This window comes from Salmo trutta, chromosome 22 (genome assembly GCF_901001165.1).
Source record: "Salmo trutta chromosome 22, fSalTru1.1, whole genome shotgun sequence".
NCBI classification, from domain to species: domain Eukaryota; kingdom Metazoa; phylum Chordata; class Actinopteri; order Salmoniformes; family Salmonidae; genus Salmo; species Salmo trutta.
In genome coordinates this window covers 11,776,800-11,802,353 of record NC_042978.1, presented here as the reverse complement: position 1 = coordinate 11,802,353, position 25,554 = coordinate 11,776,800, and the positions used below count along the sequence as shown (strand labels likewise).

The 25,554-nt window shown below is 44.6% G+C and overlaps 1 protein-coding gene across 1 annotated transcript; it reads left to right on the top strand.

Annotated features, from left to right (window-relative positions):
- Positions 1–578: 578 nt before the first annotated feature.
- Positions 579–20,355, top strand: plppr3b (phospholipid phosphatase related 3b). Its single transcript, XM_029706599.1, has 8 exons — positions 579–1,363; positions 6,033–6,139; positions 6,622–6,807; positions 7,189–7,318; positions 7,593–7,788; positions 8,620–8,677; positions 15,171–15,344; positions 17,825–20,355. The coding sequence occupies exons 2-8, from the start codon at positions 6,056–6,058 to the stop codon at positions 19,244–19,246; spliced, it is 2,250 nt and encodes a 749-aa protein (XP_029562459.1). The 5' UTR covers positions 579–1,363; positions 6,033–6,055; the 3' UTR covers positions 19,247–20,355.
- The last annotated feature ends 5,199 nt before the right edge of the window (positions 20,356–25,554 follow it).

Genomic DNA, 25,554 nt, shown 5'->3' with positions numbered 1-25,554 from the left:
AGTGGAGCGATGCAGTGGATCACACCACCCGCCGTGACATTTTGGATCCATGTCCGGGTCCTGCTCACACGGTTGCTTACAATGTGGTGCCATTGCTTGCTCGGTGGAAATACTTGCTCATGTAGCACTGTGTTATGCTGAGTTTCCGGACATGTATATTATTAGTCATTTATGGCAGTGAGACTCCATCTGCTCCCTCCTGTTGTAATGCTAAGCTTGCCAGGGTCAAATGTGCACATAAATTATGTTATTATAGATAGATAAGTGTGCTCAAAGGGTATAGCCTACTGATCCCTGTAGCCTATAATAAGGACTATGGGGGATATAATGCAGGCACAGGCAGTGTCTAGGCTGCAATGCTGGTATATCATATTGTCCCCAAATAAAACCCACAGAAAATCCTGCAAGGCAGAGGCAAGAGGTGTAGGGCTAAGGCAAGCACAGCAGACTCTCCTGTGGACAATGCTGTGTAGCATGCAGGTGGTGCAGATTAGGAGGATGGATCGTTTTTCATTGAAAGGCAGTGAGTGAGTGTCTGCTGCAATTACCTGATTAGTGAGAGAATCTCTTAAAATGGACGTGCTGCACAGATGCCTGTTCGTGGTCCCAAACAAAGACTCCTTGAAGTTATTCTGGTTTAAAACTACAGCGCTGAGCAATCAAAAGAACACGAGGGAGAGAGAGAGAGTATGCATGAGGGCAGACTGACACCATGTGTCCCTAAAATGATGGTGGGGGAAGAAACCGCCTTTCTCTCTCGCATTGGCAGTAACACAAACACACACACGCACGCACTACACAAAAGGCTACGCACTTCACAAAAGGCTACACGCTCACACCCCTCCCCGCTTCTTCTGCTCTCACATTCTTTTTGCAGTAGCCTATGATGCATCATTGACAGCCCCCCGTTCCCCCATGACGGAATACTAGGGCTGTAAATAGACAGGTTATCAATTATTATCTGTCATCTATCTAGCCAAGGTCAGGAGCGAGACCACAGTATCCGAGGCAACCTTTTGATCCAGGAGTGTTGCAAGGCATTTCTCGCTGAATCGCCAGTGTTGCCCAAGTCAAAAGCCTCCCGAGGCCGGGGAATCGTGCATTTTCACTCCACCAAAGCTGCACCCACTACACGCTTTCTTCGGGATCGCTCCGTGTGAAACGTGAGCAGAAAAAAGAAAGTGAAATGGACTGAGTTGCTGTGAGAAACGTTGACAGTATTTCCTCTTGCGGCGCGTAAAGGGGGGACAGCAGCAGTAGTAGCCTAGTCTTACCGTCACATCTATTCCTCGTGCTGTATCTAATCAGTTAACTTTAGCTGATTTTCAATTTATTATTTGTATTTAGGCTACGTAGAGCCTAGGTGAGTTTTGGTCTTTATTATTATCTTACATGGATTGTATGCTTTAAATGTCTGGTTTTTTTTTTACTTGATGTCTGATATGCATAGCCTAGGCTAATTGATCGAATTAATTATAGCACTTTCACTGTGTGCATGTAAAGCAACCATCATAAATGATCATGTTATTTTCAGCCATGTGCTGTTAATAGTCATATAGGTAGCCTGTCCTAGTGATTGGTATAAAATGTGATTCCCATATGGATTTGAGGTATAGGCTATTGCCTCACTCACCAGACAGCACGTTTTGTCGTTGTGACATGTAACCGCCGTTCATTTTTGGTGCCCTGACGCTTAGCATACATTAAAAGATAAAAATCAATGCAGCAGTTTTATCTCTGGATTTTTCTCAATTGATAAGCACCGCACGTTGTATGGCAGCTGTACACCTAGGAGCTAATGCTTGGAATGTGTTTTATTGTTGCACCAACTATGCTCATGTCTGCCTGTGTGTGTGTGTGTGTTTGTGTCTGTCTGTCTGTCTGTCTGTATCTACCTACTTACATTACATACCTACCATAGTTGTATAGCTAAGTTAATTACGTTGTATTACTGTAGTAGCATTATTCGTTTGTTTTGGAATATTGAACTTGCTTAATCCTCTTTATCAGTCTGATCCTGCCTTAGTTATACACTGTCACTCTTATCCCTGCAATCAATAATAAGTTGTTAGGAGGTCCTAGGGATGTCACGAAATGGTCACCTAAAGTCGTCAGGTCTTGTGTCATGGTCCCCTGTTTTTTTTTGTCTAGTTCCCAGTTTGTCCCGGGACGTTTTTTTAGGACATTCTTGTGACATTGTGTTATGGTCCCCTGGAGGTTTAATCTAGTTCCTGGTTTGTCCCGAGGATGTTCTTGGGACGTTGTGTCATAGTCTTCTGGAGGTTTTGTCTTGTTCCCGGGGTGTCCTGAGGACATTGTGTCTTGGTCCTCTGGAGGTTTTTGTTTAGTTACAGGGTTTGTCCTGGGGATGTCACCTGATGGTCTCATAAACAGCAGCATTGTGTATTTTTATTCATACAGTAATTACGATTTAACATGTCCTCAGCTGGGATTTGAACTCAAAATCTCTTGGTTCGTAGCATTATGGATCTTCCTGCTACTCCACCATGTCTGTATCAGTGACTGATTTAGACAAAACCTCCAGGGGACCATGACACAACGTCCCAAGAACATCCTGAAAACGTCTTCAGGGAAATCCCCGGGACAAACTGGAAACTAGAAAAAAATCCCCCTTGGGACCATCACGCAACGTCCTAAAGACTAGTAAAATGAACGTCCTAAAAAGGTCCTGACATGAAGGTCCTGACATGGTCCTCAGTGACGTCCTGGGAGCTTACAGGGAACTAGACAAAGGTCCCCCAGAGGACATTCCCTTGGGACCATCACGTGATGTCCTAAGGAATAGTAAAATGAACATCCTAAGAACATCCTAAAACGATCCTGACATGGTCCTCAGTGATGTCCTAGGAACTTAAAGTGAACTAGACAAAGGTCCCCCGGAGAACGTTCCCTTGGGATCGTCATGCGATGTTCTTAGAATGTTCTCAGAACGTCAGAGGGATAACGTTGCACCGAAACCCTTAAGGGACCAGATGGAAACGTGGTTGAATGTCCTCCGAATGTCCCTCGTTTGTTGGGATTAAAATTGGTGAGTTACAGGGTACCTCAACCAACTGTTATGTTGTAGGTGGTGGAACTGTCTCCAAAACCTATTTTTTAGCAATACTTAAACAGCGAACATCATTCACATTTTTTCCTGCTTGCTTAATAATGATGTTGGAACCCCTGATTTCGGCCTCCTCCAAAAGGAGTCCCCAACTTTGTATAGAATAGTGTTGTTTTGCTCTGGAGCAAGTACAGCATTGCCCACAACACTCCACACAAACAATGTGAAGGAATTGTGTTAAAAAGCAATATATATATATATATATATATCTTTTTTTTTGTCTTAGACTGAGGGACCATTTTGACTCCCACTTGAGAGCAACAATAGCCCCAGTGAGGACAGCTGTGATCTGCCATTTTCTAATCCGTCTTGTTTAATTGAAAGACTCCCCATTCAAACCCTCTCGCTGGCTGTCAAGCAGGTTTTCTGACCACAGGCATACACAGACCTCAGTTTGTTTGAGGCACTGTCTACACCCCCTTTCTCTCCTCTCCACACTCCCCACCCCTTCAACACACACACACCCCTCTCTCTCTATCTCCCTCTCCCTCTCTCTCTCTCTCTCTCTCTCTCTCTCTCCCTCTTTCCCTCTCTCCCTCTCTCCCTCCTCTCTCTCTCTCTCTCTCCCTCTCTCCCTCTCTCCCTCCCTCTCTCTCACTCTCTCCCTCTTTCTCTCTCCCTCTCTCTCCCTCTCTCCCTCTCTCCCTCCCTCTTTTAAGGAAAATCTGGCTCCTCTAGATAAACATGTCTTTTCCCCAATGAAAGACGAGCACTCTGTTGGCATTTTACCTCCCTCACTCTAGGGTTGTCTTGTCAAGTATCTTGGCACTTGTATTTTCCCTACACAAACAGCAAGCATCTATATACTCAGGGAAGCACTTTCTTTTTGAGGGATTACATAACACATTTATACACCGTACATAACAGCTGCATTAATGCTACACTATGTCAATTGCAAGTTGGTATCACCGCATACCCTATTTCAACCTGTAGATGTTGATATAAGCTGACATAAGCAGTTGTAAATGTTTGTACAGTGCATGGTGTTATAAATCAGTCATTAATGTCTTATATATATCGAGAGAGAGCCTTAATTATTTTGTCTTTTGTTTTCCTCCATATTGTACATATTCTGATTCCTAAATATCAAAATCAGTCAGACCTCAACAGGGGTCTAATGTCAAGATGAGATGCAGCTATATATATCATATGTATCAATCTACACAACAGATGGTGTGGCACACGTACTCATCCCCACATTGCACTGCTGTTGAGGTATGAAAACCTCCAACACATTTCGATATTGGTGCCAATTATCACTTAACTGGAATGTATGGCACATTTTTTGGGAACATTCTCTTGGCAAAACAAAATAAGAAAATGAGAACCTATCACAATTTTGTTATTCTTCAGTACCTACATTAAGACGGCTAGCAGTACCTTTCCAAAAACAGACAACAGTCAGCACTAGTTAGTTACTTTGGCATCATCCTCTCTGTACGTATGGGTTTTCAGCACTAGTTAGTTACTTTGGCATCATCCTCTCTGTAGGTATGGGTTTTCAGCACTAGTTAGTTACTTTGGCATCAACCTCTCTGTAGGTATGGGTTTTCAGCACTAGTTAGTTACTTTGGCATCATCCTCTCTGTAGGTATGGGTTTTCAGCACTAGTTAGTTACTTTGGCATCATCCTCTCTGTAGGTATGGGTTTTCAGCACTAGTTAGTTACTTTGGCATCATCCTCTCTGTAGGTATGGGTTTTCAGCACTAGTTAGTTACTTTGGCATCATCCTCTCTGTAGGTATGGGTTTTCAGCACTAGTTAGTTACTTTGGCATCATCCTCTCTGTAGGTATGGGTTTTCAGCACTAGTTAGTTACTTTGGCATCATCCTCTCTGTAGGTATGGGTTTTCAGCACTAGTTAGTTACTTTGGCATCATCCTCTCTGTACGTATGGGTTTTCAGCACTAGTTAGTTACTTTGGCATCATCCTCTCTGTACGTATGGGTTTTCAGCACTAGTTAGTTACTTTGGCATCATCCTCTCTGTACGTATGGGTTTTCAGCACTAGTTAGTTACTTTGGCATCATCCTCTCTGTACGTATGGGTTTTCAGCACTAGTTAGTTACTTTGGCATCATCCTCTCTGTACGTATGGGTTTTCAGCACTAGTTGGGCTCCCGAGTGGCGCAGCGGTCTAAGGCATTGCATCTCAGTGCAAGAGGTGTCACTATAGTACCTGGGTCGAATCCAGGCTGTATCACACACAATTGGCCCAGCGTCATCCGGGTTTGGCCAGAGTAGGCCATCATTGTAAATAAGAATTTGTTCATAACTGACTTGCCTAGTTAAATAAAGGTTAAAAAAACATAATAAAAAAAGAACAATTCTGTGCCAGAATAGGCCTATCAACTATAATAATGAAGGATCCGCTTTCAATGTGTGTCCACTCACTGGCAAACTAGGCTTATACAAGTTGGCCTACCGTGCCTGTGAACCATATGCTCAAGCAATGGAATCAGGGAAATAGATTAGTGTCTAGGTTAGGGGGTGCAGTTCGGGTCCTCGAAGGCTGCTGGTTGTCCTGCTGGTTTTTGGCTTTTAACCTGTGACTGATTTCTACCTGGAACAAGGTGTGTGTGCTCTCTCCAGGAAACCAGTAACATTCATTTATCAATTAAACGCAGAGGAGAAACGAAAACCAGCAATACTGCGGAACATGAGGGCCTGAGTTGTGCTCCCCAGGAGTTTTAAAATCTCATTCATTATCATGGACAGCGATGTGTTTTACCATTGAATTTGACTACATGGCATTCAGAGCTCTTATCAATTTTAATGGGATAAATAAATTCATTATATAAATTGAATCCATTTTAATTGAATCTATTAAAATAACTAAGAAATGGCCCTGAGCTCATTCAGTACTATATCTTTTTTTGTTAACCTTCAACTATGTGTTCTTTCAGGTTTGTCCACATCAGACGTCACAATGATGACTCCAAGAGACCCAAAGCCCAAGAAGAAACCGCCGAAAGATAGCTTGACTCTGTTGCCATGCTTCTATTTTGTAGAGGTGGGTAGAAATGTCAGCGTTATGATATCAAAGAAAAGGGGAAATTCGACATGTTATAATGCTAATCTGTGGTTGTATCTGATTGATTGACTGAACGAATGAACGAACAGACAAATGAATGAACCAACTAACAAACACATATTGATGAACTCCATCAGAATGTATTTGTCTGGCGCTCTGCATTTCTCTCTCTCTGTGTCTTCTGGTTTGTCATTATCATGGGTGGATACATTTGGGTCAATACGCTGAAGCTGAGGATGACCTGCTTTCCTATCTTTTCCGGCCACATGTCATTATTTTAAACGATCTGAACCTCATCTATTCAAGTATCTAGATTGTCTATTTAAGGGACCTCTTCTGGTTCAATACGCAAAACTTCTATATAGTTATCTTTAAGGTTAGAGTTAGTGGTAGTAAGTATAGTGACAGGTCAGACAGCAACCTTTCACCTACACTTGCACTTCCTGTTTCTTGTTTCCCAGCTGCCCATTGTGGCTTCTTCTATGGTGTCGCTCTACTTCCTGGAGCTGACGGACCTGCTTCAGCCTGCCCAGGTAGGCTTCCGTTGCCATGACCGCATGCTGAGCATGCCCTACGTTGACGGTGGAGATGAGCTCATCCCTCTACTCATGCTGCTCAGCCTGGCCTTCGCTGGTCCGGCCGCTTCGGTGAGTACACCCCTCTGAACACAATTGCGCTCGTGCAGGCACCCACCCACACACACAAACACACACGATGCTGCTCTGCCTGCAAAAGTACCCATCTAAACACTCCCACACATGGCCTATGTGAAACACTATGTATAATTAAGCCATTACACACTCAAACTATATGAACTCATGGTAAAAACATTCAGACAAAGTATAGTTGTCAAATATATAGGCTTACATTCAAATCGGACCATATAACATGGGACCAAGTTCACACATACAACAATCTAATACTCAAATAGCCCAGTCTCTGAGATGGTGTTCAACACAATGAGCAAGTCCAAATGTATTGATTAGTGCTGCCGTATCTCTGATTGTGTGATCTTGTCGTCTGGTCAGATCATGATGGGGGAGGGCCTGGTCTACTTCATGCAGTCACGCCTTAAGATCCGCCCCGGGGTGGAGGGCAGCATCAACGCCGGCGGGTGCAACTTCAACTCCTTCCTTCGGCGAACGGTGCGCTTCGTAGGTATGGTTCCACACTGTGGAGGAATGTCGCTTGTTCAGGGATATGTCCAGTGTGACAATGACTCCCTCCCTCTCGCTCTTTCTTTCTTGTTTTCACTACTCTCTTTTTCAACTCATGTCACTCCTCCGCTCCCTCCTCCGTCTCTCAATCTCCCCGTATTTCTCTTCACATCACCACCCACCTCTCTCTCTGTATTTCTGCTCTCCCTCTTCCTCCCTCTCTTTTCCTCTCTTTTCACTCCCCTTTTTCTCTCTCTCGCCCTCCGTCTCTCCAGGTGTCCATGTGTTTGGGTTGTGTGCCACAGCTCTAATGACTGATGTGATTCAGTTGGCCACAGGTTATCACACTCCCTTCTTCCTGACTGTGTGCAAGCCCAACTACACACAGCCAGGGGTGGCCTGTGATAAAAACCCCTACATCACCAAGGACATCTGCTCCGGTCACGACCAGCACGCCATCGTCTCTGCCAGGTTAGCTACATGACATAACATAACCACCTGACCCAGGAAGGATTACGGTTCTGTTACAGTATCCATACTAGAATACCAGTTTGAATTAAGCAATTGTTTTTGGAATGCATTGTTAGTAGTATGCTAGTCTGGATAATGGAACATAGCTTTTGTGTGTTCTCGTCTCTGTGTGTCACTCATGCCGGATGTCCCAATCAAAAAGACAGAGTGGTTCAAAGGCTCTCACTGAGGCAATATAAACAGTGTAAAGGGAAAAAAAATATTTAGGAAAAATGAAGGATAGATATGAATTTAATGGGTTTTCAAGGAAATGATGTATTAAGTATTGGAATGCAGCCTTGGACAGAATATTGTATATCCTCAGAGGATGATTCTCAATACTCATGAAAAGCCTACTTTTCTTGTTTTCTTCCTCTCTGGACCACTGATCTGAACCGACTGGCTAGGTGAAACCCAAGACAGGTTTTCTGTTCCTCCGTTTTGCTTTCAGATAATCCATCTCATCCAGTCTTAGATATACTAAGTGATCAGGAATTGGTGTTAGTAAGGAAGCCATTTTGGGGTATTTCAACACAGATTCACAGATCAGTCATAGACAGATAAACAAGGATGTATCGATACTGTACTTAGACAGATACAGCACACCTTGACAGCATCACCACAACAACAATAACCCGCATTGTAGCAATGTGTAGGTGTGATCTTTATTCCACACTAGCACTGTTCTCTCCCCTTTCACATTGTGATCAAAGCTGTGGGACATATGGTGTCTGTCTGTCTGCTGCTCTTGCATTTCATCTCGCCACAAACATATTTTCTCTTTCTCGTCAGGAAAACCTTTCCCTCTCAGCACGCAACCCTGTCTGCCTTTGCTGCTGTGTACATATCAGTAAGTACACCTCCTGCAACAAATGCACCGTATGAAGTGTCACTGGATAGGTTTCCATCCATTGGCAACAGATTTTCAAGCAAATATTCAAAATCTGCACAAAAACGATGCATTTTCCCACCAGAGATGTGTTTCCATCAAATTGACTTGTTGCGGATAAAAGGCTGTCCGTGATGACGTAGTGCACATAAATATTGATTTTGCAGTTAAATGCCCATGTATCGAATAAAAGAATACAACTTAAGTGGGTTTCCAGCGCATTTTCAAATTTACTGATGGTTTTGTCACAAAAATGTTTTGCGCTATATAGCGAGTGTGCCCACTCTGGTCTCAGCACGTGTATATTTATTGGAAAGGAGCATCAAGCGCATCACCTTGCACTTTCACCATCCTGTGAAGTTCACCATCATTTTTTAAATCTGTAGCCTAATAAACTGCATTCTTTCCCAAGTTGTAATGGGAGGACCACAGAACATATCATCGCGTGACTCCAAGTTTACTTTGATATGATAGTTATTACGTACACTCAGTAGCAAGTTTATTAGGCACACCCAACTATTAATTTTTTTTTAAATTCACCTTTAATTAACCAGGTAAGCTAGTTGAGAACAAGTTCTCAGTTACAACTGCGACCTGGCCAAGATAAAGCAAAGCAGTGCGACAGAAACAACAACACAGAGTTACACATGGAATAAACAAGAGTACAGTCAATAACACAATAGAGAAAAAAAGGCCAAAATACAGTGTGTGCAAATGGCATGGAGGTAAGGCCATAGTAGCAAAGTAATTACAATTTCGCAGATTAACACTGGAGTGATAGATGAGCAGATGATGGTGTGTAAGTAGTGATACTGGTGTGCAAAAGAGCAGCAAAGTAAATAAAAACAATATGGGGATGAGGTAAGTTGATTGGGCGGGCTATTTACAGATGGACTATGTACAGCTGCAGCGATCGGTTAGCTGCTCAGATAGCTTATGTTTAAAGTTAGTGAGGGAAATGTAAGTCTCCAGCTTCAGCGATTTTTGCAATTCGTTCCAGTCACTGGCAGCAGAGAACTGGAAGGAAAGGCGGCCAAAGTAGGTGTTGGCTTTGGGGATGACCAGTGAGATATAGCTGCTGGAGTGCATGCTACTGGTGGGTGTTGTTATCGTGACCAGTGAGCTGAGAAAAGGCGGAGCTTTACCTAGCATAGACTTATAGATGACCTGGAGCCAGTGGGTCTGGCGACGAATATGTAGCGAGGGCCAGCCGACTAGAGCATACAGGTTGCAGTGGTGGGTGGTATAAGGCACTTTGGTAACAAAACGGATGGCACTGTGATAGACTACATCCAATTTGCTGAGTAGAGTATTGGAAGCTATTTTGTAGATGACATCGCCGAAGTCAAGGATCGGTAGGATAGTCAGTTTTACTAGGGTAAGTTTGGCGGCTTGAGTGAAGGAGGCTTTGTTGCGGAATAGAAAGCCAATTCTAGATTTGATTTTGGATTGGAGATGTTTGATATGAGTCTGGAAGGAGAGTTTACAGTCTAGCCAGACACCTAGGTATTTGTAGTTGTCCACGTATTCTAGATCAGAACCGTCCAGAGTAGTGATGCTAGTCGGGCAGGCGGGTGCGGGCAGCGAACGGTTGAAAAGCATGCATTCGATTTTGCTAGCGTTTAAGAGCAGTTGGAGGCCACAGAAGGAGTGTTGTATGGCATTGAAGCTCGTTTGGAGGTTAGTTAGCACAGTGTCCAAAGAAGGGCCAGATGTATACAGAATGGTGTCGTCTGCGTAGAGGTGGATCAGGGAATAATTTTAGAAAGCGAAGGTCCAGATTGTCTAGCCCAGCTGATTTGTACGGGTCCAGGTTTTGCAGCTCTTTCAGAACATCTGGGATATGGATTTGGGTGAATGAGAAGCTGGGAAGGCTCGGGCAAGTAGCTGCGAGGGGTGCGGAGCTGTTGGTTGGGGTAGCCAGGAGGAAAGCATGGCCAGCCGTAGAGAAGTGCTTATTGAAATGTTCGATTATCATGGATTTATCGGTGGTGACCGTGTCGCCTAGGGCAGTGGGCAGCTGGGAGGAGGTGCTCTTGTTCTCCATGGACTTTACAGTGTCCCAAAACCTTTTTGGACTTAGAGCTACAGGATGCAAATTTCTGATTGAAAAAGCTAGCCTTTGCTTTCCTGACTGACTGTGTGTATTGGTTCTTGACTTCCCTGAACAGTTGCATATCGCGGGGACTATTCGATGCTATTGCAGTCCGCCACAGGATGTTTTTGTGCTGGTCAAGGGCAGTCAGGTCTGGAGTGAACCAAGGGCTATATCTGTTCTTAGTTCAATTTTTTTTGAAAGGGACATGCTTATTTAAGATGGTGAGGAAATTACTTTTAAAGAACGACCAGGCATCCTCGAATGACGGGATGAGGTCAATATCTTTCCAGGATACCTGGGCCAGGTCGATTAGAAAGGCCTGCTTGCAGAAGTGTTTTAGGGAGCGTTTGACAGTGATGAGGGGTGGTCATTTGACCACGGACCCATAGCGGATGCAGGCAATGAGGCAGTGATCGCTGAGATCCTGATTGAAAACAGCAGAGGTGTATTTGGAGGGCAAGTTGGTCAGGATAATATCTATGAGGGTGCCCATGTTTACGGATTCAGGGTTGTACCTGGTGGTTTCCTTGATAATTTATGTGAGATTTAGGGCATCTAGCTTAGATTGTAGGACTGCTGGGGTGTTAAGCATATCCCAGTTTAGGTCACCTAACAGAACAAACTCTGAAGATAGATGGGGGGCAATCAATTCACATATGGTGTCCTGAGGGGGGTCTATAGCAGGCGGCAACAGTGAGAGACTTATTTCTGGAGAGATTCATTTTTAAAATTAGAAGCTCAAACTGTTTGGGCATAGACCTGGAAAATATGACAGAACTTTGCAAGCTATCTCTGCAGTAGATTGCAACTCCTCCCCCTTTGGCAGTTCTATCTTGATGGAAAATGTTGTAGTTGGGTATGGAAATCTCAGAATTTTTGGTGGCCTTCCTAAGCCAGGATTCAGACACGGCAAGTACATCAGGGTTGGCGGAGTGTGCTAAAGCAGTGAGTAAAACAAACTTAGGGAGGAGGCTTCTGATGTTAACATGCATGAAACCAAGGCTTTTTCGATTACAGAAGTGAACAAATGAGAGTGCCTGGGGACACGCAGGGCCTGGGTTAGTCTCCACATCACCTGAGGAACAGAGGAGGAGTAGGATGAGGGTACGGCTGAAGGCTAGCAAAACTGGTTGTCTAGTGCGTTGGGGACAGAGAATAAAAGGAGCAGATTTCTGGGCGTGGTAGAATAGATTCAGGGCATAATGTTCAGACAGGGGTATGGTGGGGTGTGGGTACAGTGGAGGTAACCCAGGCACTGAGTGATGATAAGATGATCTCTGGACACGCTGGTTATACTGGGTGAGGTCACCGCATGTGTGGGAGGTGGGACAAAGGAGGTATCTAAGGCATATACAGTGGGACTAGGGGCTCCGCAGTAAACTAAAACATTGATAATTATCCTAAACAACATTATACAAGGCATATTGACATTTGAGAGAGACATAAAGCGAGGCATAAAGCAATCACAGGTGTTGATTGGGAGAGCTAGCTAAGTCAACAATGGATAAGACAACAACAGCTAATCAGCTAAGACAACAACAACCGGTAAAATGGCGATGAATGGGCAGAGAGGGTCGGTTAACTACACACAGGGCCTGAGTTCGGGGCTAGGGCCGACAGATAAACAAAGGTAAACATAGTGGAGTACCGTGATAAATGAACAGTCCAGCAGGCATCAGCTATGTAGCCAAGTGATCATAGGGTCCAGTGTACAGAAATAGATGAAACAGGGAAGCCGCTAGGTAGTCGTTACTACGCTAGCACGCGGGAGACACGGCGTTTAAAGTTAGCAGTCCAGGGTAAGTAGAAGCGTCTGCTCTGTCGTCCGGCAAAGGCCGGTAGAAGGCACAGCTGATGGAATTACGTCTGCGGACCAGTCGTGGTGGTACGGCGGTGCGCCGTGTCGACGAAGGGACTGGCCAGATGGCGAAAGAGGTATTGTAGTTGTGGTAATTTAGTTTGCTAGCCGGGAGATGCGCCTGGCTCAGGGCTAGCTTCGGGGCTGGGTCACTCAGTGGCAGCTAGCTAGCTGTGATGGTCCAGGGTTTACGGCAGCAATCTGGCGTTGTAGTGGAGAAAAACAGTCCGAGGCTGGCAGGTATTATCCAGGCTAAAAAAACACCTGGTGCCTGAGCAGAGGGTAAAGGCTGCTAGCAGTGGCTAACGATGACTAAATAGCTAGTAACTTAGCTAATTAGCTGGCTACCTTCTGATGAAAGTTTTGGCAATAGGGTCTAAAAAAAATTGTGGATCCGTGTCACATTGTGTGAGGCGGGTTACCGGAAGGTATATTTAATTTAAAAATGGAAAAGAGATTGAAAATAAATTGGAATACATACAAAAAAGACGAAAAATACAAAAAGTAAACGAGAGGACAACAAACCACGTCTGCACTGCTACGCCATCTTGGATATACAGAAGGTCAGACCCCCCTTTGCCTCCAGAACAGCCTGAATTCTTCAGGACATGGGAACATTGCTCAATTGGTCTCAAGGAACCTAACATGTGCCAGGAAAAATATTCCTCACATCATTACACAACCCGGCACTAGCCTGTACTATTGACAGGATTTGCTTACGCTAAATCCTGACTCTGCCATCAGCATGACGCAACAGGAACTGGGATTCGTCAGACCACTCCTCAGTTGTCCAGTGTTGATGATCACGTGCTCACTGGGCCCGCTTCTTCTTGTTTTTAAGTGATAGCAGTGGAACCCGGTGTGGTCGTCTGCTGCAATAGCCGATCCATGACAAGGACTGAAAAAATGTGCGTTCTGAGATGCAGTTTATTACCTTTTTTCAGCGAGCTGTTTTTGCCCACAGGACTGCCGCTGACTGGATGTTTATTGTTTGTCGCACCATTCTCTGTCAACCCTAGACTCTGTCGTGTGTGAAAAGCCCAGGATTCCAGCCTTTTCTGAGATACTGGAACCGGCGCCCATGGCACGGACGATCATATCACGCTCAAAGACACTTAGGTCACTTGTTTTGCCCATTTAACATTCAATCGAATAGCAACTGAATGCCTCAATGCCTGTATACCTGCTTTATATAGCAGGCCACGGTCACGAGACTCACTGTCTGTAGGGGTATACCTAATAAACTCTCCAACTGAGTATACAAAGCATTATGAACACCTGCTCTTTCCATGACATAGACTGACCGGGTGAATCCAGGTGAAAGCTATTTTCAATCAGTGTAGATAAAGGGGATTTTTAAGCCTTGAGACAATTGAGACATGGATTGTGTAGGTGTGCCATTCAAAGGGGGAATGGACAAGACAAAAGATTGAAGTGCCTTTGAACGAGGTATGGTAGTAGGTGCCAGGCGCGCAGTGCAACGCTGCTGGGTTTTTCACATCCAGCCAACTTGACACAACTTTGGGAAGCATTGGAGTCATCATGGGCCAGCATCCCTGTGGAAGGCTTCCAACGCCATAATACATTTTACAAGATCCCTCCTTACAAGATCCCTCCTTGTCTAGCGTATTTGTTTTTTGTAGACATTTTGGAAAGTTTGGCCAACAAATTTGCTGTTTCCATCAGGCCTGTCGTGACATTTTTTATCCGACATGTACTAAACCTTGTTAGGGACCATATTACATGTTACAGTGGACACACCAATTAAAGAGGCAGCATTGACATTCATGTAAACAAAAGCATCCAGAGAGTTCCTAGCACTGTTAGAGTGTATTGCTAGGGCCAGGTGAAATTTTATGTGGCAGTGTTTCTCATAGGCCCCTAAGACTCAAATGAAAAAGTGCCTGTCGCTTTAAGTCAATTTATAAACAAAAACTGCGACTAAACATGATTGGCTAGTTTTATTGATTAAACATGCCGAGAATGCTAAGGAAGGATCCCTCCCCAGATTTCGTTGTGTTGTTCAGTGGCTGGTCAAGTACAATAGCAGATTGGTTAGCCACAAATTAGGGAATTGTGTGCTAATATTGTTTGAGAATAAAGTGGAATTGTAACCAAAGTATTCACACCAGATTCTCAATGTACAAATCCCTTGCGCAAGTCTGTCCCGACTATTTATTTTAAGGAAGAGCTTAACGTATTGTGCCATGCTGGCTTTTCCCCCATATAATATATATATATATATTTGATAGCTTAAATTGAAATGTTTGCCTCAAACCGCTTAAAATATTATCATCAAGCTTAAAATATGTGGATTGAATTAAGGGAAAACATGTACAAGGCATTTTTGGTTTATAAATAGCTCATGAACTTAATGGTTTAGGACCCGTTTCTGAGCAGAAATAAAATGTATCATATACATAGAAGAATGGAATGTATTTGAGTTTTTCTGTTATAATATCTCACCATGTATTTTCTCAATTTCTCTCTACTTGCAGATGTACTTCAACTCAACCATCTCAGACAGCACCAAGCTGCTGAAGCCAGTGTTGGTGTTTGCGTTTGCCATCGTGGCGGCTCTAACCGGCCTCACCCAGATCACCCAGTACCGCAGCCACCCCATCGACGTCTACGTGGGCTTCCTCATAGGGGCCGGCATCGCTGCTTACCTGGTAAGACCTAACTTCCATTGACATCTATCTTGACTTGTGACATTTATTTGACAGTGATGATGCATTTGAATCTTCATTTCTTTTTTTATCTGCAGGATTGACAGGTGGTTAAAACATTTAGGAACATGACATTTAAGGATTCTATCAAAGCTGATATAAAAAGGGCTATTCGTGCGCACATACATTTCTGAAAGGTACAGTACCATTCAAAAGTTGGGACACACCTACTCATTCAAGGGTTTTTCTTTATTTTTTACTATTTTCTACATTGTACAATAATAGTGAAGACATCAAAACTATGAAATAACACATATGGAATCATGTAGTAACCAAAAAATTGTTAATCAAATTGATATTTTTGATTCTTCAAATAGCCATCCTTTGCCTTGATGACAGCTTTGCACACTCTTGGCATTCTCTCAACCAGCTTCACCTGGAATGCTTTTCCAACAATCTGAAGGAGTTTCCACATATGCTGAGCACTTGTTGGCTGCTTTTCCTCCACTCTGTGGTCCAACTCATCCCAAACCATCTCAATTGGGTTGAGGTCGGGTGATTGTGGATGTCAGGTCATCTGATGCAGCTCTCCATCACTCTCCTGTTTGGTAAAATAGCCCTTACACAGCCTGGACATGTGTTGGGTCATTGTCCTTTTGAAAAACAAATGATAGTCCCACTAAGCGCAAACCAGACGGGATGGCGTATCACTGCAGAATACTGTGGTAGCCATGCTGGTTAAGCGCGCCTTGAATTCTAAATAAATCACAGACAGTGTCACCAGCAAAGCACCATCACACCTCCTTCTCCATGCTTCACGGTGGGAACCACACATGCGGAGATCATCCGTTCACCTACTCTGTATCTCACAAAAACACAGCGGTTGGAACCAAAAAATCTAAAATGTTGATTCATCAGACCAAAGGACAGATTTCCACTTGTCTAATGTTCATTGCTCGTGTTTCTTGGCCCAAGCAAGCCTCTTCTTCTTATTGGTGTCCTTTAGCAGTGTTTTCTTTGCAGCAATTCGACAATGAAGGCAATCTGAGGTGCAGTTAATTGTTCATTTCTGAGGTTGGGAACTCTAATGAACTTTGGTAACTCTAAGGAGGAAGACCTCACTCTGGGTCTTCCTTTCCTGTGGCGGTCCTCATAAGAGCCAGTTTCATCATAGCGCTTGATGGTTTTTGCAACTGCACTTGAAGAAACTTTAACATTTCTTGACATTTTCCGCATTGACTGACCTTCATGTCTTAAAGTAATGATGGACTGTTGTTTCTCTTTGCTTATTTGAGCTGTTCTTGCCATAATATGGATTTGGTCTTATACCAATAGGGATATCTTCTGTATACCACCCCTACCTTGACACAACAAAACTGATTGGCTCAAATGGAAAGAAATTCCACAAATTAACTTTTAACAAGGCACACCTGTTAATTGAAATGCATTACTCATGACTACCTCATGAAGCTGGTTGAGAGAATGCCAAGAGTGTGCAAAGCAGTCATCAAGGCAAAGGGTGGTTACTTTGAAGAATAACAAATATAAAATATATGTTGATTTGTTTAACATGTTTTTGGCTACTACATGATTCCATATATGTTATTTCATAGTTTGTATGTCTTCGCTATTAATCTACAATGTAGAAAATAGTAAAAAATAAAGAAAAACCTTGGAATGAGCAGGTGTGTCCAAACTTTTGACTGGTACTGAATATGTGAGGGGAGTCTACCGACTACTTCCTGTCAAAACCATTCTGCAATTTGATTTGAGGCGAGCACTGGAGAGGAACGTGTTATTCACCAGACAGTGATGTAGAATTTCAGCTGATCAAACTGCACTGCATACCATCTCTCCCTCCCCCACTTAAACGGCTTACCTGCAGTTTAGTGCTAGGCTCTTTGATATCTCCAGATTGCTGCTCTTATTGAAGTTTTTCACACTCCTCCCTCTCTCATTTGCGTTCCGCTTTCACACGACTATCTGTCCTCAGGGAGGGATGGAGTTCACTTTTATGCCCATCATTCCATTCCTGCTCTCTCTCTCTCTCTCTCTCTCTCCATTTTAGACACTCTCTTTCCATCCTTCGTCTGACTGGGGATTATTTGAACAGATACTGGAATTGTCTTTCTATGACGTTCTGTCTGTCTATGGCGGGGCCTACTTTACATACCCATTTGTCTTATCATGCTCGCTCATTCGTATGTCATTTTTTCTCATAGCTCTTTTCTGTCTCATATCTCTTCCCTTCTCTCATTTCCTCTTGGTCCCTATGTTCTCTCACTCTTATCGGAGATAGCGAGCGGTGGTTAGCGCTAGCTCGTCAGTTCTGTTTAAGTCGGCTTCCTCTGGAGTGTAAAGCGCAGGGCAATAAACCAGGCAGACGAATGATAGTGAACGATAATGACTTTCCACAGGACTATTATTCCGAGTAGCTGTGGAGGGATTTCAGGCGACCAAGGCCTTCTCTTCTTCTCTTCCAGGCTTTCCACGCCGTTGGCAACTTCAGGTCCTCCGACGACATCATCTTCAAGCCAGCTCCGCCCCCCCAGAAGGAGGACGCCCTGCGAGCGCTGACCCAGCGGGGCCACGACTCGGTCTACAACAAAGGTGTCGCCTCAGCATCGGAGAGCGCCGACGAGATCGCCGCACCGCCCTCCCTGGACCGGCTGGAGGGCATGGTGCGGCCGCTGCAGCGCGAGAAGGCCTCCATCGGGAGCTTGAAAAGGGCCAGCGTGGACGTGGAGCTCCTGGCGCCCCGCAGCCCCATGGGCCAACAGACCATGGTGACCTTCAGCAACACGCTGCCCAGATCTAGCATGAACGCTAATGGGGGCCTGGGCACTAACGGGGGCCCAGAGGAGCCCATGATGCCTACTCAACCCGTACAAAGGAGGCTCAAGGCTGTGCAAGTGCCCATGGACCCCATGCGCTCACAGCAGTTGGTGACGGAGTGGAAGCAGAAGTCCATGGAGATGCGGGGTCTGAGCCTTAGGGATGAAGCCGAGCGGGATGCCAGTGAGGAGGGCTCTGAAGGGGGGGAGGAAGGGTCCGAGGACGGGGGGCCACAGGCCTCGCTTTATCCATCTATGGTGCAGTCCAACAGGGGAGCTTCCGCCGGTCCAATCCCCATCAGTGTGGGGCCTCCAGGGAGTGCCAGGGTGGTGGCAACTCCTAGACCCCCCCACATCCCCGAGGCGGGTCCCCCGCCAGTGTCGCCCAAAAGCGCACTAACCCGTGCCAAGTGGCTGTCCATCACAGAGAAGAGCGGTGGCGGCGGGTCGATTCGCGGGGCACCCAACCAGCCGCGCATCATGCAGGTGATTGCCATGTCCAAGCAGCAGGGCCTCCTCCCTTCCTCCTCCTCAGGGGGCACGCCCAAGTCCTCCGAGACCACCTCCACCTCCTCCTGCACCTCCTCTACGGCCAGCGCCGATTCGCCCCACTACCGCCCGCCCTCAGAGGCCCAGCGTGATTCGGCCATCATCACCGTAGACGCCCACGCACCCCACCACCCGGTGGTGCACGGTGGCCTGCCCCCCTGCTCGGGCAACGGGAACCCCTGGGAGTGGAGGGGCGCGTCCAACGGCAGCGACCCTCGAGACTCCTACGAGCTCAACGACCTGAACCGCGGCGACAGTGTTGGTGCTCGCGGCAGCACTGGCAGCTTCCGGCCGCACCAGACCATCTCGCCGTGCTCCTCCACCGGCGACGGAGACCCAGAGATGCTTCCCCCTCTGCCCCTCCCCCACGCGGAGGTCCCCCACGACGGGAGAAGCCGGGAGTCCACTTTACGACGCAAGACTGCGCTAGTCCTCCTGGAGAGGGACATTCAATTTCAAAACAAGAGTGAGCAGGAGAACTACTATAAAAAAATACAAGGTGGCCGGAGGTATAAGGATTAGTCACTAACTAACTGATAAGCCTTACAGTCGAACCACAAAACAGCACAAAACCTGGACTGACAAGCTGGGCTCTGCTGTTATGCATCTCTCGGACTTTGTGTGTTATCAAAGGAGCTGTGCAAAATGGTTGTAAGCTACTATGATGTATGCTAGACGGAGGGAAACATCTTGACTTGATGTGGGACCCTGAGGTATTTTCAGGAGCACATAGACGTTTTTTCAAAGGTTCAAATCAGAAGCACACCACCACGCAACACAAACCAAAAAAAGGACAACGTATTAAAGCTCCGTCTGCTGAGCCGAACCAGGCAGTTTTGTTACATTTCTTTATTGACTCCATCTTCCTTCCAATGTTTCTCCTGTTATGACCACTCGATGGGCTGATTGTCTAGTGTTGGAATGGCATCTACTGTATGTTGTATTCTCTCCGGTGTTAGTGCTTGATTGCTAATGTGTAGATTGTGAGCATGTATGTCTGGGTGTTTTTGTGTGTTTGGGTCAGTGGGTCAGGTGCTTGTGTGTATGGGTGTGTGGGTATGTGTTGAAGAAGCAGTGTGCTTTTTAAAAAAAACTTTATTCTGCGGCAGAACGTTCGGAGGCCCGTGATGGTGCCCATTCTCAAACAAAATTCAGACCTTTGATCTTAACTTCAAAATGAAGAAAAACAACAAAATGTAACATGAACTTCCTTATTTGAATGGAGAATACCAAGAGGACTGAATGGCTGTAAATCGTGCAAAGGAGTGTTTTTCAATTTCAACATTTCCATATGGATGTTACTTTTGAGACAGCGACGGGAGTACCTTTTAACTTAAAGCATTAACCGTGTGTATTTTTGGCTGGACATGGTATAAGAGAAACCACAATAACAAAAGTGACATCAGTCATTTGATCAAAGCAATAGAGGCAGTATGTGTAAAATAGAATGGGTTATTTTAATGGTTTCTTTTTGCTGATCGTTGAAAGCCTCAAAGTTAACATGTATACAAATCAGCATACTCCTGTGGATGGACTACTGCATGTATGTGGCTGTCAGGTTGGAAATACTACTTTGTCAGTAAACAAGAACAAAAAAAGAAAGAAATTAAAAGTTGTCATTAGTAACTGAACTGTGAGGTACTAGTGTGGCAAATGTTGTATATCTGAGACTTTATTGTCCACCAAAGCCCTTCAACTTACAATCAGAAGATGCATCGATTCCTCACAACAACTTTAGAATATGCTGTATTCTGGCTTCTTTCAAAGCGCGTTCTAGTGCTGCGCACGAAATTCCAGCCATGTGCCTTTTTAAAGGGAATTTACCCACTGTTAAAGAGATTGCATTCATGATAAATGCTGCAGATGTCAGCTCAAACCTAAATTACCTTTAAAAGGACCTTCCGACACCGCCTGAACAAGTGCAATATTGTCAATGCATTTCGGGTTGAATCCTGGCCTTAGTGTGTCGACTGTATCATTTAATTCAGTAAATTATGACCCAAACGAACCCATTACTTTTTTGTTTGTTATTATTTTTTACCCCTTTTTCTGCCCAATTTCGTGGTATCCAATTGGTAGTTACAGTCTTGTTTCGTCGCTGCAACTCCCGTACGGACTCGGGAGAGGCGAAGGTCAAGAGCCGTGCGTACACCGAAACACAACCCAACCAAGCCGCACTGCTTCTTGGCACAATGCCCACTTGACCCGGAAGCCAGCCGCACCATTGTGTCAGAGGAAACACTGTACACCATGCGACAGTGTCAACGTGCACTGCGCCTGGCCCGCCACAGGAGTCGCTAGTGCGCGATGAGACAAGGATATCCCTGCCGGCCAAACCCTCCCCTAACCTGGACGACGTTGGGCCAATTGTGCGCCGCCCCATGGTTCTCCCGGTCGCGGCCGGCTGCAACAGAGTCTGGACTCAAACCCAGAATCTCTAGTGGCACCAGAGATACCCCGAGTCCCTGGTTTGAGTAGCACCCTGCGTTGTCCCCTAACAATACAATATCTTAGACTAGAATGATTAGGTCACACAATCTGTCTTCCTAGAGTTGGCCTACCGTAACACTGTACTCATGAATCATGCATGAATCTTCTTCCAAAAGGAGATGAGTCAGAAAGAGTATTGGCTGTGTGGGGTATTAAGCTCTTTAAAGGCCGTCTATTTTCCTCATTCTAAAACTCTCAGCCACCATGATACACATCCATCCTCATTACACTATAGGCTACCATAAGTAGTTAATTAAAGACCAAACAGACCACTATTTTGTCTAGAAAGTAGACACATTGGTTTGTCTGGGAACAGCACAATGTGTTCTCCCCCATTTGTTTAATTAAAGTAGTTTATCCTAAACACACTCAAATGCACAACGGACTACACAACCGTTGGAGAGGGGCTCATTTGCTGGATTACCGTGCGAGTTGGGGTTCACTAGCTAGGCGATCAGGCTGGTGTCAGGGAGATGGAGAGAGAGAAGGGAGCCCCAGGCACCAAACAGATTGCTGTGGATGGTGTCCACGGCCACTAGGGGTCTAAATGAGCACCAAAACGCCTGCGGGCATACAATGACTATGATTTATTACTGAGGAATATGCTCGACAGACACACAGGCATGTATGCTCAAACACACACACACACACACACACACACACACACGTGTTCACATGGATGTCTCCACTCACAAAGGCACACATGCATAGCTACATACAGTAGTACAGGAATTCACTTCATTAACCAAATGGAATCATTGCAAAACACAGCATTGCATCTTCTCTGTTTAATAAATTAAGCTAAACTATGTTTTGCAGCCATTTTAATGAGTCAATTCTCAGGGCAAATCGTGTCGTCTCCAAATCATTACTTTCCCTAATCCTTCTCTTTTAGTCTGTTAACTTCTTCTCTCATGCGGATTTCAAACGATGCTCTTAAATTGAGGTGCCGGAATAGAGATCCGCATGCCCCATGAGGTGACTGGTTAAACGCGCCAATTAAAGGGAGATTAAAAGGAGCCAGAGATATGAAAAGATGTTGCCAAACATGAACTGCAGAATCCTAGATAGTCTCAAGGGTGAAGTTTTCAACCCCCCCAGAAATGGTCTGCTATCCACCATCCGAAGCCCTGCCTATTTAACACATGCTCCACCAAAACAGGTTATCTCAACCTGCAGAGAGGCCCTTTAATTGATCGTGTTTAAGGGAGTTAACTGTTTTCTTGCTTATTGTGAATTGTCTTTTTTTTGTCATGGAAAGATGAATAATGCAAGGTTAGAAGTGGGCAGAATAGTTGCCATATCGGATGGTTAAACAGCGTCCATCCCCCGATGGTATCCTTGACGATGCACACGGAACCTTGTGTCCCACACCTGGGGCCTCATTATGCAGTTACCAGGGCAACGTGTAGGAGAAACACACTCCCCCCCTCCCTTCTTCCTCCTACTCTCCTTCTCTTTATCTCTCTATCCTTCTCCCTCTATCTTTCATCGCACGCACACACACACACACACACACAGGAGACTGGAGACAGGCCTACTACCAGTCAATTTCAGATCAGCATAATTCTGCATTAATGTACACCTGGGGTCAGCATCCACTTGGTGACGACCGTTTGATTTGATTTTGCTGCCAGACAGATAGGAACGTGCTGTAGATTTGCAGTGCAAAGTAGATTTTTTCTGTACACTGCATTGTAACCCGAATTCAGGCTTGCATTTTTAAGCTTTTTCTTTTGGATAGATAAATTCCAGCTTTGAGCGTCAATAAAAATTCATATCCTCAGTGCTTGAATTTTTCAGATCGTCTGATACAAAAACACTTATCTCTAACGATTTCATCCAGCAATATCTGATCAAACAGAGGCTTCCTATGCCGTCTGATTAAAAGCCAGATCAGATAGACACGCACTATTAAAATATGTAATTGCAAAGGCATTGTGATTACACGATTGTGGAAGAGACCTGGTACAGTGTCATTTAATTTAATAATTATTAACATGAAGGAAGTAGCAGGCGATGATGATTTATTCAATGTAAGAGTCAACAGCCGAAGCCTGAGGATGATGAAAAATGTGAGTAATATCAGCCATCTGTTAAGGGGAGGTGTTTTTGTTCTCAGTATCTCTTTAACGACCAGACTCAGACACAGAAAGCGACTTGCGTTCAGCCTCTACATACAGTGCCTAATGGTCACTTTTCCTCGGCTGGTTTGCATTGAACTTTTGGTAGTTTCAACACCCCACCTACACACCCCCACACGCGCCGCAAGGGGCAGAGACGGCGGTCAGCACCCTGTGATATACATTTGTTTCTTTATTTCCTGGAGGCGAGCACGACCCAGGCTGTTGCTATGGCGACAGGGGCTCTGCAATGTGCGCTTGGAGTGTGAATCAATTTATCATTTTAATGAGGTGTGTGTGTATACTGTGTGAGTGTTTGTGTGTGAGTGGGGGGGGGGCGGCAGAGGACGGGTCAAAAGGTGCACATGAGACAGGCATTCAATTCATTTGATTTTTCTGGCATTTCATGAAAGAATCCATTTGGATGAATCTCTTACTATTTCCTTGTCTGTGCTTCTGAATACGCTGACAGGCCTTCATCAAAATCTTATTTCAAGCATAACATTACACTCTTTGACAGTTTGCACATCAATAAGGTGAGTATTGATGTGATCTGAGCTGAGAGCCAAATATCTGTGATCCAGTACCTTTGGCAGTAATATGTTTGGTAAATGTGTTAAACAAACAGTGCAGGACAGGACTAGAGGCAGGACAGGACTATGGAGCGATTTCAGTGCCAAGAGTTCCATCATTTTTCATTTGTGTTAGGACATAATGTTTTTGAATATGTAATGCACAAATTGAATAATTTAATTAATAAATTGAACTTGTATTTCATGATTTTAGACTAAATTCAGTGACTATTGCATTAAATTTTAAAATTAAATTAAATTCAATATTCAAATTCAATATTTATGTATTCAGTTTCAATATGGTAGATATTGCATTCATTGTCTGTGCATCAAGTTTACAAAATATAATTTCAAGCTTTCAGTTGCATATATTCAACTTCTCAGATGCATTCAGATTCAGTTTTCAAATGAAGTTCTCTAAATTCAGATTCAATGATAAGACGGCGCCGGAGAAGAAGGCTGATGTTTTACGTATTCCTAACCAATTCAGTTTTTTTGTTTGCTTCTTTGCGTTGTTTGTAACTTATTTTTTAACTTATTTTGTACGTAATGTTGCTGCTACCGTCTCTTATGATTGAAAATAACTTCTGGACATCAGAACAGCGATTACTCACCCCGAACTGGCAGAATCCTTTTTTTCCTTTAATGAGTCCGACGAGCCCGACCTGAATGACATACTGCTTTTCCGGGAACAGGCCCAGATCCCCGTCATTTACGTGAAGAGAAGGCGGAGAAAAAGGGGCCGGAGGTCGAGCTGCCTTCTGAGAATTCTTAGGCAATCGAATTAACCCCCATTGCTTTCCGTTCTGCTAGCAAATGTGCAATCTTTGGAAAATAAAATCGATGACTTACACGGAAGATTAAACTACCAATGGGACATTAAAAACTGTAATATCTTATGCTTCACGGAGTCGTGGCTGAACGACGACACTATCAACATACAGCTGGCTGGTTATACGCTGTATCGGCAGGACAGAACAGCGGTGTCTGGTAAGATAAGGAGTGGCGGACTATGTATTTTTGTAAATAACAGCTGGTGCACGATATCTAAGGAAGTCTCGAGGTTTTACTCGCCTGAGGTGGAGTATCTCATGATAAGCTGTAGACAAAACTATGTACCTAGAGAGTTTTCATCTGTATTTTCGTAACTGTCTACATACCACCACAGACCAATGCTGGCACTAACAGCACTACCAGCATGTTAAATGTGCAACCAGAGGGAAAAAACTCTGTAATATCAACATGTTTTAAGCAGACCACAATAGTCCCTGTGCCCAAGAACACTAAGGTAACCTGCCTAAATGACTACCGACCCGTAGCACTCACGTCTGTAGCCATGAAGTGGTTTGAAAGGCTGGTCACGGCTCACATCAACACCATTATCCCAGAAACCCTAGACCCAATCCAATTTGCATACCGCCCTAACAGATCCACAGATGATGGAATCTCTATTGCACTCCACACTGCCCTTTCCCACCTGGACAAAAGGAACACCTATGTGAGAATGCTATTCATTGACTACAGCTCAGCGTTCAACACCATAGTGCCCTCAAAGCTAATCAATAAGCTAAGGACCTTGATCAAGACAAAGGAGATGATTGCGGACTACAGGAAAAGGAGGACCGAGCACTCCCCCATTCTCATC